The 16,944-nt window shown below is 44.0% G+C and overlaps 1 protein-coding gene across 1 annotated transcript in view; it reads right to left on the reverse strand.

Annotated features, from left to right (window-relative positions):
- Nucleotides 1-16,944, reverse strand: part of TRMT112 (tRNA methyltransferase activator subunit 11-2) — a 92,239-nt gene that overhangs the window by 37,103 nt on the left and 38,192 nt on the right. The window contains exon 3 of the mRNA XM_069645147.1: nt 13,226-13,318. Within this exon, the coding sequence (XP_069501248.1) occupies nt 13,226-13,318 (93 nt within the window). The remainder of the gene's footprint in view (nt 1-13,225; nt 13,319-16,944) is intronic.

Here is a 16,944-nt window from a genome sequence, read left to right on the forward strand (position 1 = left end):
GAATGGGTATGCGGTGCTAAACCGAGCTGGGTTTGGACCAGGCTTCACACAACGAGTGCAACTGTTATAAATGAAACCGATAGCCAGGGTCCACACAGGCAAACACGTTTCCACGGCCTGGGACATCCTACAAGGTACCAGACAGGGTTGCCCATTGGCCCAACTGCTGTACATTCGAGCACTGGAGTCCAATTTTGTGTACCTGCAGGCAGAATTCAGTGAGGCTGGGATATGGGTTGGGAGGTCCAGACACTAACACGCTATGCGAACAACATCCTTCTGTATTTATGTGAACCAGAACATAATCTGCCCTTGATCTTTGAGGCGTTTAGCAGTTAGGCTGGTCTGTCTAGCATCACATTTAGCAGAGACAAGTCCTGCATGTTCCTCCTGGCCAAGTTGCAGGAACTAGACTCTCAGGGCCTACCAAACCTGGGCCAACGGTGGGGAGGTGCACGAGTTCTGGTACTTGGGAATACTCATCTCACACTCCGCTGAGGAAATGCATACACGCAACACTGTCGGGGCCCTCATGACAAGATCAATGGACTTCTGGGGCAGATTATCTATGTCCCTGATGGGACAAGATGCAATAATGAAAATGATCCTATAAAGTTCCCATGGCTATACTTTAATATTTGGTGGCGCAGCTGCAGTGTATTGCCGGTTGGCTGGTGGATGAGCTTTCAAGTGTTGCCAGATTGATGCTGGAGGATATTAAGCCAGCCACACTGAAGGAAGCCTTATGGTTAAGCGAGAATTGGCGAGATGCCTCATATGCTCTGGATGGGCCGTCACAGTGGGTCTTCAATGTTTTTGTGGATTTTCAGGAGTGCATAGATGGTTGGTATCCTCCCTTGACTGGTTGTCAGAAAGTCAAACTCTTTAGTAGTAATCCAGTTACGGTCTCTGGCATAACTCGCCATCTCAATGAATTCCTCAGAGATGCCCTTTGTAGGATCTTTTATTATCTTATAACTATGCCCATCCGTCAACAATGTGTTGACCTTGGTTGAATATTGTGCTGAAGTCATGAGGACAGTTCCTCCTCCTTTATCCGCCAGTTTGATGACTAAAGTCTGGTTTTTGGAGAGTTCAGTGATGGCTTTGTTCTCTTCTCTAGAGATGTTGTGATGGTATTGTCAGATCCACCTCCCAAGGTTCTCTAATTTTCAGCCTACTGATGCGTTTAGTAGATAGCAGCCCATTATATAGTTGTGACACGGGTTTCAGCCCATCCTCCAGATCATACATGAATGACAATATCCTGTTGTGCTCTGGATCTGCTGGCCAGCCTGGGCATTTCCCTCTCGCAAGCCTAGCGATCCTCTGGTACCATTAGAAATTGTTCCTTATGTATTCCTGGGGTGGAGAGTATGTCCTCGAATTCTTTAGACACATTCCTCATACATATTGCCCCAGGTTCAGTGCTGCAACCAATATGCCAATTTATATACTCATTCCTGAAACCGATGAGCATACTACATCCACATACTACAACGCATACCTTCCAGATCTTTGAAGGCCTACCATTCGACCAAACCATGCATCTATTGGTCACCATGGACATAAGGTTCCTATACACAAACATATCACAAACAGCGGCAATAGAATGAATGTGCCAACATCGGTCCCAATTTAACATGCAAAATAAGGTACCAGACAAAGTTATAATTGAGTTGATTACACTGGCCCTTTTGCAAAAATTATTTTGAGTTTGATGGCCAGTTTTATTTTCAAACAAAGTGCATGGCCATGGGCGCTACATTTGCGCCAACTCTGGCGCTACTATACATATCAGACTTCGAAGATACCAATGTTCTATCAGGAACAAATCCCTTCAGGAACCATATCCACCATTGGAGGAGGTTCATAGATGACATTGTGTTTATCTGGGAAAGGACAGAATTTGACCTAGCCTGTTTTTTAAGATTGGTTCAACAATCTGCATGAGAACATCCAGTTTACAATGGAATTCAGCAGCACGGAGGTGACCTTCCTAGATTTAAAAATACAACACAAAGATGGTTTTCTAAAATGCAATTTGTTTAGAAAACCCAGCGATAGGAATAAGCTTCTACATTTCTTGAGTGATCACCCAAAACACCAGAGAACCTTCCATACGGACAATACATCTCTGGTAAGGAGAAATTGTACCAATATAGCAGACTTTTATAACCATGCACAATATCTGGACAAAAGACTTAGAGGGGGTACCCGCACCAGATTATTTCACAATCCAAAAAATGGGCCAGATTCTACAATAGGGATGTCCCCCTGACCCCCCAAAAAAACATGGAGGAGTCCAGAACCACATGCGTGATCACTCATGGGACACATTCTAACCATACACGGAAATTAATATCAAAATATTGGCCTCTGACCAGGCCAAGCCTCCCTGAGGAACCACCACCAAGGTTTGCGTACAAACAAGCAAAAAACCTCAGGGATCAGTTGGTCCAGTCAAGATTCATCAAACCAGCCCCGAGGTTGGGCCTATGGAATCTTAGGACTACTGTAGGACATTTCCCATGTGGAAATTGCACATCATGTAGATTCACTAAAAAGATCAAAGAATATTGATGGCAGACCTTGGGAACTTCGGAGTTTGACAAATTGCAAACCAAACAAGCCGTGTATGTGATTGAATGTCCATTTGGCCTACAACATGGGGGCAAGACTCAGACCTATCCATATTAGGATTTGCGAGCATAGGTCACGGTTTAGATGCCGGAACCTTAGCGCACTGCTTGTTAACCATTATTTTGAGGCTCAGCACTCAGTGGGCGACTTAACATGGTGGATTGTAGATAATGTCAGCAACTCGTCAAACATTTCAGCCAGAGCTCTCAAAAAAGTTGGTTTAAATTTTCATACCCGATGGAACATTAAGAGTTTCCAACCAATTTAGATTCATATCCACCGTTCTCTGGAATGTCTACCCTAGTTTGTCAGGGCAGCATTTTGCCAGAAACCATAAAGACATAGGTTTCACTTGCCTCCAACATAGATATGGGGCACATACAGGTCACAGATTCTATACCACAGTACCTCGCCCTCTACAGCCATTTTCAGCTACAGTAGGCGAGACTCGCCCCAGATCAGATGCTCAGCACAGACTGTCAGCCACCTTAAACCTCATGAGGATTAGTGTAATCAGCATTATAAAACAGACGAGACACAAAAGAGTTCAAGAACCAACATTATACAGTGTCTGCATACATAGAGAACTGTTAATGAACCAATGCCCGAGGCACAGGTTTAGGGGACAAACCATTTCGAAAGCTCTCCTATGACCGTAATCAGTCATGTGGGGTGAGCATCCCAGCCTTCCATAACATGCCAACATTAGGCTAGACACACCCCTACTGTCCGGTATGAGGGCTATAATTTGCCTCCAATATTACCATGACAAAATATGGCTTAAGCCGCAGATGTCAAAATATTCAGATCCATAATGAAAACAAAGGATCTGGCACCTTATTCCAGTGTTTATGCACAAGACGAGAGTCTGTGCACTCCTAGTCCTCACAAGTCTAGTCAATCTGAAAATGTCTTTATGGGGCTGCCTGCACTTAAACTGGGCGCTTCTCTCCGGTAACCATGACAACCGTAAACAGCAGGACGTGTACATGCTTTCTTGCTCCATGATTGCCATGACAACACAACAAACACTGTAAACTGCAGACGTCAAAGGATTTGGTTGCAGACAACACACAGAGGTCTCAAGGTATATGGCACCATTTGTAGGAAAATCAACTCGCCACGTGCAAACCCCCTTTTTTACAACAGATGCATTCATTCTAGCTCCCAGGAATGAGACAGTTGAAGTGAGACCACTCCAGGATGAGAATCCATTACTAATGCTGCACGGACCGAACGCTCTTTAGCACGGCTCCAGTTCCGATAAGGGGAGCAAGATATCTGCGCTCAGGTAGGTCTTGCATACCCTGCCAAAAAATATGTGACCAGACTGCCCGAGTAAGGAGCCTTTTTTACTTAGCAAAGTTTGTTCTGGTTTCTCATGTCTTCCGCTATTTAGGATATGTAAGTTAATGGCCCATGGGTGACATCTAGACATCACTGCATATACGAACATTGGACCCGAAAAGCGCAACACTGGGGCCAAGAACACCACTTTTCAGGTATTTGAGAGGTAGTTTTTCTGCCTCCATTATGTATATATATTACTTTTTGTTTATAACGCTACAGCCACTTGCGTGCATCCACATGGGACTGATTTAGCCCCTTTTTCTTGTTCACTCTCTGTAGTGGCCATGCATACTGTGGGATAAACCATGTTTTTAAGAGAGGAGGGGGCCCATCCAGCATAAGAACCCCTGTGTCCGAAGAAAATATCACGCATTCTGCATATCCCTGTCTGTAGTACGTACCATGTGGATTAAATTCAGTCAGCAGCAAATAACTGAATGATTAATTGGGTCTTCCATGAATACAAGTATTGATACACTTATGTATATTTTTCTGCCTCCTCCCAGGGCCATTATGTTTACCTGCCCCGAGGAAGGCCCAACATGGATGCCGCAAACATCGGCACGCCAGAACGTGGCCCAGTACTTGTTCACCTGTAATATATAGGACTACTGTCTAATTTTGACTTGTCACACCCACGTAGGCAGTCAAATGACATGATTATTAATCGTGCCAAGAATGCAACAAGAGAAAATAATACTTCTGGAGAATATAAGACATACCCTTTTGCCTACTTTATAGTAGTTTGCATGATTGAATTGTTTTTTTGTCCCCTCTTGGTTTTTGTTTTCTTTGCTTTTTTCTGTGAATTTTCCAAGCATTTCTGCAATTCTAAATATACGCATTCACCCAGAACACTGGTTTTAGGTTGTATGCATCGTCAATGAAAATGTATTAATTGCCATTTATGCATTAAAATAGTTTATATTCTTAGACAATTCTTCCTGTGACCTCTGGGCACAGAATAATGTCTGAAATTAACAAGCATGAATAATGACAACACATTGCATTGTATGTAACGTGGTTCCCCTAGTTTGTGTAATATTGCATATTGCCCCCAATCCACGTTTACACTACGGGGCAACCCTAAGTTTTTTTTTTAAGAGCCATAGGTCGGCACAGGTATGGACAAGAAAAGATGGACAGGTGGCTGCACAGCATAGTTCTAGCTAAACTCACCAGGAGGCCTAGTAGGAGAAGTCACAAAGCAATGAACCGAAACAAAGGAATAGCACAGTTAAGTGGTACAGAGATGTGAAAAATACAGGTGGTTCACAGATGGAATAATACAACTAACAAAATGCGATCTACCTAGGAGTCACAAGTACACTGCTGGAAGATGAATGTTGGTTGCGGTGAGCCAAGAAATAAGTGGAAGGCAAAGTCAACGCTCAGAAGAGTGGAGAAAGTCAACCAAGCTCATTTATGTGTCTGCATGGAGCATAGACAGACTAGGGTCCCATGACATGTGGAGAAGTAATTAGTCAGGAGGACTGAGCATAGAACAGGGCTAAGACCCTCTAGGTACAGACAGGGTCTTAGTGGGCCTTGAGTGGGAGGCCGGCGTTCGGCCTGCTGGCTTCCGCGATCTGTGAACAAAAAGGAGTGTGTGGGCCAATTACTGTTAAGAATTCTCAGAAATGTGCCAATTCCCTCCACCTTAGAGACCCCTAGCAACTTTGCTGGATTTTGAGGACTTGATTTTTTTTTTTTTTTTTTTTTTTTAACCTGGAGAGAGCAAGGCCCTTTTTTCCACTCTCTCATGTATTTTAATGCAATTTTCTTTTCACTCAGTGTTTTTTGGTTGTGAAGCCTGAGAAACTCCATAGGCATCTTTTGCATTGTGTCACACAGCACCTTCAGCGCAGTGGCACAGGGAAGTCTCAGATTTCCCAAAGGTTTAAATACCTTCTCTTGGATGAACTACTGTTTCCAAGAGCAGTAAAGTGAAATTGACTTTACTTACATTTGTAAACTTTCTAGACCCAGCATATCTTACAATAGGGTGCTGGAGGGGTTACCCAGTATCCCCTTTGTCTAACTTCTATGTTTGTGTTACCCTTTTCTCACTGAATGGCTGGTGGCAGTGGTTTTGTTTTAACTACCCTGGTGTGCATTTAACAAGGGCTGAGTTCTCAGCTGCAGTAAAGCATCCAAGGGTGCCAGGTTTGTCAAAATGGCCCGGTCTACTTTTTTTCGCCATTTCTGTGTGGAAGGGTCCTTCTTGAGATTTACTCTGCGCGCCAAACCAGGTTTGGTCCCATTGTTCGCATTGCCTTTGGCAGGAATCACGAGTGAAGCCCACCTCTGGCTCCAGGGTGTCTGGGCTAGACAGGAAGTGAGGGAGGTGCCAGAAACTCCCTGTGCTTAGTTTCCTAGGAGACACAAATGCACTCTGTGGTGATGGGCCGGCTTACTGTCTGGCAAGGACAGCCACCCAGCTGGGTGACAGACAGCTAGGCTGGAATGAATGGGAGAGAACTGAATAAAAGGCGAGGCTTTTGGCTTGGAAGGCAGAGTCGACCATTGGACGAAGTAACCGAACGACTTGAAGAGGACGCCTGCTGCAACTCCTGGACCGTTGGTTTGCCCGGTGAAGCCCTGCTGCTGTGCTGAAACTCCAAATTTGTATCGACAGAGAAGCCCCTGCAAGGACGACTTCTTCCTTCGAGTTGGTGTGACCAATCAACTCCAAGGTAAGCCACCTGGACATCCGGAGCTGGCTGAATTGCCACAGAATTGCTGCTGGAAACCGTATAGCCATGAGAGAAAACCAGATTGTGTGCGTTGCTTTTAAGTTGGCCAAGAGCTCCAGGAAGATCCTCCAGACACCCAGGAAGCAGGACTGACCGAGCCCGAGACCCCTCAGAGTGCGGGACACCAGAAGGAATGAAAGTCCATCTCGACAGCCAGGAACCGCGGTGTTGCTATTTGCAGTAGACGCGAGGCGCTGAAACACTGAACAGCCAATGATTTGAAGATCCGACGGTTGCGAGCGGTGATCGGCCCATTGCAGTGCAGGAGTCTCCAGAAGTCCTCCCTCTTGTCCCAAACGACTGAGGCCCAGGAACAGTGAGATCTGCAGACCTGCACGGGAACAGAAGTCATCTGCTGTTGTAAAAGGTCTGAGATAACTTACCTCTTACCATAGAGTTGCTTGCATCTTCTACTACTCGCAAGTTTAATCAGCTTGTGGCCCTACATTTTATTCTTCTTTTCTTCAAAGACTTCTAAAACATTGTGCAAAGACTGGTCTACTTACCTACCAGAATTGCTTCATCCTATATAAGACTTTTGCCCATTGACTTTGGCTTAGCCATTTGTACTGAATAACTCTTCTTGGGGATCCAAGAGTATTTGCCTGCTTAAGAATATTTGTGGTCTCCTGTTCTAATAATCTTTCTTTTACCAACTCCTAAGAGTTTTCTAAATGCAAACAGTAAGATATTAATGTCCCTTGCACCCTGGCTATTGAAGTCACCTGGGGGTGTAGGTTGTGTCTGTGGGCCATCCCAAAAGAGCCTTTACCGATTTAGAAACTAAGAGTGCAGAGTATTGAAGTGTTTGTGTGTTACTTTTCATATTGCTCCCTTCTGAAGACGGCTTATTCTAACTGAATTATAAATGAATTAATAATTGTTTATTCAAGAAACCTTGTAAGTAAGAGTTTATTTGAATACTGGTCACTGTGAATCTCTGTCTAACTCCCCTACAGCTCACATTGACCCCTCTTGAGATAAGCCTGGCTGCTCAACACACTGCCAAAACTGTGCAGTACAAGCTTATACCAAAGGTTGGTTTTCCTAGATCTGTAGTCAGAGCTGTGTGTAGTGCACCCAAAGGGTACTGCATACAAACGTTGCCCAACAATCACCACAAAGCTGGTGTGGCTGGGAAGGTCCTCCAGTGATAGTAAAAGGCTGCCATCATGTTGAAAGATCCAGGCAGGCCCCGGAAAGCAGAGCCAAGCTGGCTTTACACAGTGAACTTGATCACAAAATGCTCACACACGAACACAGGGAACGCCAGTTCCAAATCAGGCAATCTTTGTCAGAAATGCATGCCCTACTAACCAGCTCAGAACAAGGACACTTCATATGCTCCACTGAGAAGTAAAATTAATGTACGACTACAATGTTTTGGCATAGCCATGTACAACAGCCTGGCGCTTCCCATTAGCACTAAAACGCATGGGACATGTACAAAAGCCCTGTACCATATGTGCTTAAGAATGTATATGTTTAGAAGTGGTATACTAGCTACAAACCTCCGATTTTCACACTTCAGGCCAAGGCTGACTCGCCAAATGGAAATACATGCAGAGTTGGGGCACCTTCAGGCATGTGGTAGTGGGTCTCTGACCAAACACCACCGTCCTTCCTGTGGAAGCTGCCAGTTTAGGAATTGTACTATTTTCGAAAAAAAACATCGTCAAATTTTCCTAAGCGAGAATATGCCTAGAAAGAACGTTGGCAACAGTGGTCGCAGGTAAGCAGACTTCTAATCATGATTCCACAAACTGAAGCAAGGCTATAAAGTGGTTTCCCCAGAATTCCAGCCTTCCCTCATTTGCCACAAGTGGGATCCCTTAATTATGGTATATTAATGTAAGAAATAAGCAACAACTATTCGACCTGCCTCATGTGCTTCATGAAAGCATGTTCATTGGGACACATTCCTATGAAAACAGCCTGGTTCTGTAATATAGCAATCCCATGATGCAGTTCAGATTCTAATCCCGGCTTTCCCACTTGACCACAATGTGTGATCCTGCACAAATCTCTAGCCACATGTGCCCTAGATCTATCACTGTAGGCTACATATTAGGAGAGTGTAGCCACGCCATGGATGTTAGAAATATGTACAAGAATGTTTGTAGAAGAGGAAGAAATGAGTTGATGGAAAGATGGGAGAGTGAAGAACAAGTAGGTCAATCAATTAAGGGTACGAATTGGCGCTGGTTAGTGTCATCTTTGAGGGACTCTTATTGCACAACTTAAAACCCTGAGTCAGCCACTTTAGTGAGACTAGGTGCCTTATCTTTGTATCCTGGAATATTAGAGGCCACACTCAACTATTGTCTAATGACACCTTATGTAAGGTTCTAAAAGCATTTGATCTATTTTTTTCTTACAAGAGACATGGGCAAAAGGAGGTCTTATTTTCGATGGGATATGATCCGACTAGCCTCTTTCCACGCCAGAGGTCTACGGGTCGCCCTAAGGGAGGCTTGGCATTGCCATTAGTCAGGGGAGAAACTAAAATAAGCGAATAGATGATCCAGGACATATTTTTGTTAATTGCCCAAAAAGTACATAATGTACCCAGGATTTTGGATTTACTTCTAATCAATGTGCACTGGAATCCAGGGGAAAATTTGAAGATTGCTCTGGAAATTCTAAATACGATGATTGGGCATCTAGTTCACCGGTGGTGAAATAATATTAGCAGGAGACCTCACTGCGAACTGTAAGGGGATGTATAACAATAAACAGGAGTACTGTAATACCATAACTCAAAACAAAAGGAAAACTGTTCAGGGGGCACAATGGCAGAACTTTGCTGAAGGGTGGGGGCTGGAGCTAATTCAAGACGACACCCCGACGTGGCATACGAGAGGGGTGAATTTAATCATGGACTGTCTTTTTGTCCCAGCAATTGTTCATAAAATCCCTAATTCATGAGATCAGGGCAACGCAGTATAGCGACCACGCACAGTTATGCTTGCATATGGGGTGGGTTTCAAGGAGGATAGTTCCTCTTTTGGCATGGAAGGACGTTGAGGTGAATGCGAGTTGCAACAGACTAAAGTGGTCTGTTGACAAGACCGAAAAATATTACTATACTATGTTGGTCGATTTTTCTTCCACATCCATGGATGGGAAGCTTCAAAATTATTCGTCACATTTTCCTGCACACTTGGAGAAAAATATGGCAAACATATCTTGTAAAAAGAAGAAAATGGTAAAATTAGACAAATGTAGCCATGTGTTTGATCCAGTTGTGTGAGAATGAAAGGCAGTTTTACTCAAAGCAATCAAAGATTTTAAAAAGAATGCAGCATTTATGTATCAAGTAAAGAACAGGTGCGCAAGTTAAAACAAACCCATAAGAACTGGATTAAGTTTCACCATTCTGTTCTCCATCAAAAGGATGGGGAGAGCATGATCCGATAACAAATCAAGTAACTTCTGGGAGCTAATCAACCAGACCGAGGTGAAACACCAGCTCGTAACCAACTCTACTGCAGAGAAGGATTAATTTCCAGAATATTTGTAAGAATCCAGGGATTTTGGGTGAGAGGTCTGCTATTCATGGATACGATTGGAACATCGATATCAATTAATAACATCGTAAGGACTATAAGTAAATCAAAGTCATTTAAAGCAGAAAGTCCTAATAATTTAACAAATGTAATATTGAAACAAATCCCTGGGCCAAGATCCTACACATTGTTTTCCAATACTGTTAAAACTTAAATGCATTCCTGTGTCATGGCAAATATCATACGTCATACCTATTTTTAAAAAAGGCTCAAGACTGTCTCCCCTAAATTACAGACCTATTGCCCTAATGGATGTGGTTTCGAAAATGTTTGCAACCATTCTATTAGACCACATAGGGTCTAATAAGTTCTACCAATGATATATTGGACTATTGTAAATGGGCTTTAGAAGGAAAATGGGCACGGACTGTGGGGGGTTGGGGGTGAGGGTATGTTGCTTAGCTGCCTACAGAGGCGCTTGTGGCAATCAAATTCCTCTCCTGTATTTGTTGCGTCAATGGACTGGTCCATGGCATTTGACACAGTGAATTGAGGCATTCTGCAGAGGAAACTTGAAGGGTATAGAATTCCCATGTGTCTTCTGAGTAGACATTCATTTACAAAGAGGCTCCCATATGCAAATCAGACTAAACTCGGAAGGCCTGATGTCGAGCAGCCTTCCAACATACAATGGTTTACGCCAAGGTTGCATATTGGCCCCTACATTATTTAACCTGTACGTGGCAGACACGGGTGGAGCCCTAGACCATGTATCACATGCATCTCCCAGAATTGGAACCTTAGTTGGGCAGCCTATGCCGATTTTGTGTTGGTGGATGTTACTCCCCTTGGGTTACAGAGGATGATTAATGCATTGGGCGATATATGGCAGCGCACGATTTTTAAAAATCAATCCGGCTAAAACAGTGATATTGAGATTAACGAAAGGTGGCCAGGCGAAAAGAAAGTTTTGCTGGAAATGGAAAGGTGCTGTCTGTTAAAAACAATATGGAGTACCTAGGTTATCCGATCTTAGCAAAACCATACTAAGATATTTTACCGCAACTACTTAAGAGTTAAAGCAGTCGCGATGGCTAGGCAACTGAAGCAGATCGACCGGAAATTTGGAAACGATCTCAATGAAACCATGTCGGGAATTTTACAGAATCAAGGCGTTGCCCAGACTATGCTATGGTCTGGCGTTCTTTCTAAACTGGATAGACAAGAGTCTAATCTGGAGGTTGGCTCTATTTCACCTGCCCAAATATGTGCCAATACAAATAAGTTACGAAAATGGACATGCAATCCATGTCCAGTATAATTCAACGGAAAAGGTTGTCTTTGAGGAAGTGTGAAATAAGGCCACTGGGACATTTTTATAGTCTCTGTGTTTGAAGATGTGACTGAGGGCTTTATGAAAGACTTACGATCAGATGGCACAGTAATCCTTTACAATCTTGGGTCCTCTATGAAAATTCTTATGTCTAATACCAGGAAGATAAATATGATTACAAGTAATGATTGGTCGGTCAATAAGATGGAAGCCATGGATTTTCAACTTTACTCTCAAGCTGTGGCGCCTCAAAAACTGCATGTCTCTAGGTAACAATACCTACATCGCTACCCCAATAAGAACATTATGCGGTTTTGTTTCAATGTTGTGAAACAAATGAAATATCAATTTTTAACAAAGTGGGGGTAATGAATGGTGTCTGTAGGTTATGTCAGATCAATTCTGAGGTTGAATCGCTATTTCACTTATTAATGTGCCCATTTTTCCAATGCTCGAGATTACATTATTTTAGGTCTTTTGTTAGTAATCCAGAATGGGTACTGAGGTACTTGTTTTGTCTATCAATGTTACATGTGTACTCTATGCCTTTAAAGTTAAGGGTGTTGTCATTTTTAAAGTAGGCATGTGAGCTGGAGGCAATTACGTAAAATGCTTACAAAGTACTATAACCAACGTAGTTTGGACCGATTTGTTTGTTGCGTTCTTGTCCTTCATGCATAGTGCAACTCATCTGAGATGGTTTTATCGGTCTTGATTGGCTTTTTATCTCTCTATTTGAAAGCATTAATCAGGAAATTATAAACTGAGTTAGAGTGAATGAAATTGTAATGAATGTATAAGGAATAACTTATTAATGTATTCTTTTAACGTAAATTGCTATTTTTTTTTGTAAAGGTTTTATAAACCACAGACCTTTGTTTAATAGGAGTGTGTATAAAATTGCTAAACACAAGTAAAGCCGTATTACAAAAACATCTATGTATTGTTATTACGTTTGTTTTTTTAAAAAACGTTACTTCTTACATTAGGCATGAATTCAACTTTAGGGAAAGTTAAGTGCAGTGGAAAAAAGGCTGAAAATGAAGATGATTTTTGCAATTAATTTTTTGACATTTCACTGTAAAAGAAAATTGCATTTGGTTTTATTTGATGTGCATTTAAGTGTTGCCCTTTCTAATCAAATAAGATAGCAGTAGCAATGATGCGAGTCTCTCTCCTGGCTTTTGCATTTGTTACACAGGGACAAATTTCCTTTTCTTTTCATACATTGAGCTGGCAGATTCTATGTCACACTCACCCCTTCCCCAGCTCCCCCCAGACTAAACTAATAAGAAAACATTTAACAATGGAGCAAATTAATAAGTTTCGGTGATAACAGAACCTTGGCTTTGGGTCTGTAAACCTGGCCAAGTCATCCAAGAGATGATTCAGTGACCTCACATGGTTAAATACCTTAATTTGTTTCGGGAGGATAGCTTTGGGGCAACACGATGCGGAGCAACACAGGTTCAACACAGGTTCGATCCCCGGTCCATGCTTAGAAACCTTGGGGTATTAAGTGCGTTATAAATAACAAATTACAATTTAATGACAACAAATGAAAAGAGCGCACCGGAGAGGCTGGGGCTTGTGTACATGTGAAATAAGGCCGCCCCTGGTGTTGGTGACATTACCTCCATAAGAACATGATGAACTTTCCGAAGGAAGTCTTCGTTGCTCTCAAAGTCACTGATCAGCTCCCGGGGCAGGTCAGACAAGTGGCCCAGCTGTGGTGGGAGAATGAATGTGTGAGTAACAATCCAGTATCAATTTAACAAAGGAAGCAACGCACGGTACAGAGCTGGCTGCTACCAAACAAACTCACACCAACTGCCTGCTGGTAACTGTCTAAATTCCTCAATACGTTTTAAGTCCATCCGTTTATCTCACCTTTTCTCCTGGGTCCTGTCAGAACTTTAATCAATTACACCGAATTGTCCATACTTCCATGTATCATGCACCTTAAATCTATATGTTTGTACTTTTATTTACTGAGCAAGAGGGATAGCACTTCCATCAAAAGCACTGCACAAAGGGACAACGGTGAGCGGGGCAATTCCTGGCAGGGTGCTTTACCAACAGTGAAAGTTGAGCAGGTTGATGAGCCGGTGCAGGAGGAAGGGGGATTCACTTGTGAAGATTGAGGAGACACCCATACTAACAAATGTTGCACTATGTATTCAAATACTGTGATGATTTCCAAGGAGTACGGGTGTTCGTGCAATGCAGAGAAGACGCATTCCTGCCTAGACTCGGGTTTTGAGAGTACTGGCATCTGGTGACAAGCTGCAGTACTGCACACATCCAGCGCGTGTCAGAGGAAAAAAAAGCCTTCAACTCGCTTCCGCTTTCTGCTGCCTCCCCTCTGAAATCCTGTACCCCCACTCTACCTCAGCAGGACTACTCTCTGCACGGCTATGCCCAGTGGAGTAACTTTGCTGAAAATGTTGTGGGGCTGAGGGGCTGGATGGCTGAGGTCACGGAGGAACTGCTTCCCCAGGCCCCCCTGACGGTGCTGTTGGGCCTCCCGCCAGAGACCTCGGACCTCTACAGGTACCCCAGAATGTGGGAAACGATGCTACGGGCGGGGAGAGTGGCATTGGCACAGAAATGGAAGAGCCCGGAGACCCCATCCAAGGCTGACTGGCTAAAGAAATTGAAAAACTTGTTTCTAATGGACAAACTAACGGCCATGGTGAACAACGATTCTGGGTCATTCCTTGAAAATTGGCGGGGGGTAAGGGAGGCCTGGGGATGGGATGTGCACTGAGGCCAGGGGGGGGGGGCCGAGCGGGGCTCGGGGGGACTAAGCCGAAAGACTGGACCATAAAGTACCAGGGACCCCATGGGCGGAAGGGGCGCCCACGGCCCGGGGACATTCGGTCGGCCGTCGGCCATCAGAGAACACCGACGCTCACACTCACTACCAAAGTAATGGACGCAAAAGAAAAGTCCAAATCTCCCTATGTCATGGATCATGTTGGTAAAATGAGGGGTGGGGGGGGGGGGGGGGGGGGGGGGTTCGAAGAGGGGGGCGGTTGGGTGGGTTGGGGGGTAGTTTGCTGGGCAAGTGCACCGTGAACAACTGATGATTACAAATATTGCCTGCTTGTTATACTCTTTAAAATGCCAATAAAACCAAAGTTTAAAAAAAAAAAATGTTGTGGGGGGCGGGGGGACATGATATCTGAAGAAAAGTTGCCCCAACCAAATGATCATGGACAAAATGGTGGGCCATGAAATTTGTGGGAGGTGGGGACAAACACCCCTGTACCCCCCTACAATTAGGCCCATGGCTATGCCCACCCACACAGCATTCCGATGATGCAGTTCTCAGGGTTTTTCATTTTGAAATGTAGGCAGGTATGGGAAGAAGTGAATGCTGGGAGTAGGACTCCCACCGCCCGGCCCCCTTCCCGCCTTACAGGCATCCAACACAGTTTCCCTTAGAGGCAAGGCTTGTTTTGATGGCAGTCTTGAAGAATGGGAAACAAAAGTTCTGATAACGTTTCTTTAATTAACAAAATACTATGCTGAGATGTAGAAATGCACAAGCTTTCAAAGTCCAACAGACTCCCTCTTTATATAGTGGTCACACGTCTATTAAAAAGCATACACGTTATCATCTCACCATAATAGTTGCAGATAATCCAATGCAACGTAATTTGTTGGATTTAAAACTGGTCTAACATGGCATTAAACCTTTTCTCGGCACAAGAATGGGGAAAAAGCAATGTTTTTGACATTGGATGACAGCGCAGTGAGGAAAAGGAAGCAGCACAGGAGAGGTTGGGGGAGCCATCAGATTGACTAGAGCATGACACTGCACTGTGCAAGAAGGGGAGTAAAGGATGATCATGTTGGTCAAGTAATGGGTGTAATGGCTGTGGGGGGAATTCCATAAATGGTCTTAAATAGCGGGGGGACAAGCATGAAGGTTAACCGTGCTACATACAGAGCAGACACATGTGAAGTCGGTGGGCCGATTAGAAGAGTAAATTGGGAGATTACAGAGTTGCAAACTTGAGAATTTTAGAAAAGGGGATACAGCTGCCTCGGAGAAGGGTAGAATAGTGAGACACCCAAGAGTCACAGTGGAGATCAAAACTTGCTGCACAGTTAGAAGGTTGAACATGCCTCGGAGGCATTGAGTTGCTAGGGCTTTTGTTAGCTGCCAAACAGAAAGACAATGTTGCAAGTCTTGGGTGATGGGGTCAAGGGCCCCAGGGGAGAGGCTAGCGAGAAAAGGCACGAGGTACATTACCTCAGTCTTGGAACAGTGGAACATTGGTTCCATCTAGTGGGGAATGGTAGAAAGAGTTGGATAAGCAGGAATGTCATCCGACTCAACCCCCACGCTCCTACAATTTATAAAAGGACTCAAGACCCACCTCGTCTCTCCCTCCTCAACCCCTAGGCCATCACATTGCCCTCACCTCCCTGTGACCATGCACAGCTGTACCCCCTCCCCAGTGCCCCACTGTATAGCTGTTACCACTGAAAAACACTCCATTAAGCATTTGCAATGTTGTACACTCCGATAAAGCGCTCCTTTGTTTCTCAAAGCTAGGTACCCACTCCATAAATACAATAATAAGATAGGTCAAAGGGGGGAGGAGGGTATTTGGGTGTCAACAGCAAATAGGGGGTATGAGAAGCCAAGGGAAAAAGTAATTTGCTATCAAAAGGTGGTAGAGCATGAAGACCAGAGATGAATGGACAAGTACAAATGCTTGGAGAAGGGTCAGGGGCGGGTACGAAAATTGCAGTATTACATGAAATGAAAAAAAAAAAAGTCAAAGAGAAGGGGCATTCCAGTCTATAGCAGAACCAAAGATGTCAATGTTAGGGAGGATACAGAGATGGGTGGTTGGCTGTCAAAAAGAAGCTGAGAGATCAAGTAGGATAATGGAGGAGAGTAAAGAGGTGAGGAAGTTGGAGACATTAAAGAGAGCCTGCTGTGGAATCCATATTAGAGCATGTGACAGCGGTTGTTAGCTTCCAGGAAGATAGTAATATGTAGACATTTAAGGACTTCTTGTGAAGGAGGAGCGACAGGTGTGGCGAGTTGAACTCCCAACCATACGTGTGGGTGATGTGAAGACGATATCTATCCCCAGGCCATGGGCAGGACTATGAAGTAGTGATATTTATTGCTGGCCAACAAACGTGGAAAATAAGAAGAGTGGGTCTGGGCAGATTGATCTCAAACCAGTCGTGTGACAGGCCAGTTTCTTTCAGGAACTCTCTCACTTAGCTACTGATCCAAGAACAAAAAACTGGATACCCACCAACAGGGGCAAAAGGAACCCAAGAACCATTCAGAAGTTCTGTTGCCCCAACGAAGTAACTA

The sequence above is a fragment of the Ambystoma mexicanum genome, chromosome 2p, assembly GCF_040938575.1.
Source record: "Ambystoma mexicanum isolate Mex_15411 chromosome 2p, UKY_AmexF1_1, whole genome shotgun sequence".
Lineage (NCBI taxonomy): Eukaryota > Metazoa > Chordata > Amphibia > Caudata > Ambystomatidae > Ambystoma > Ambystoma mexicanum.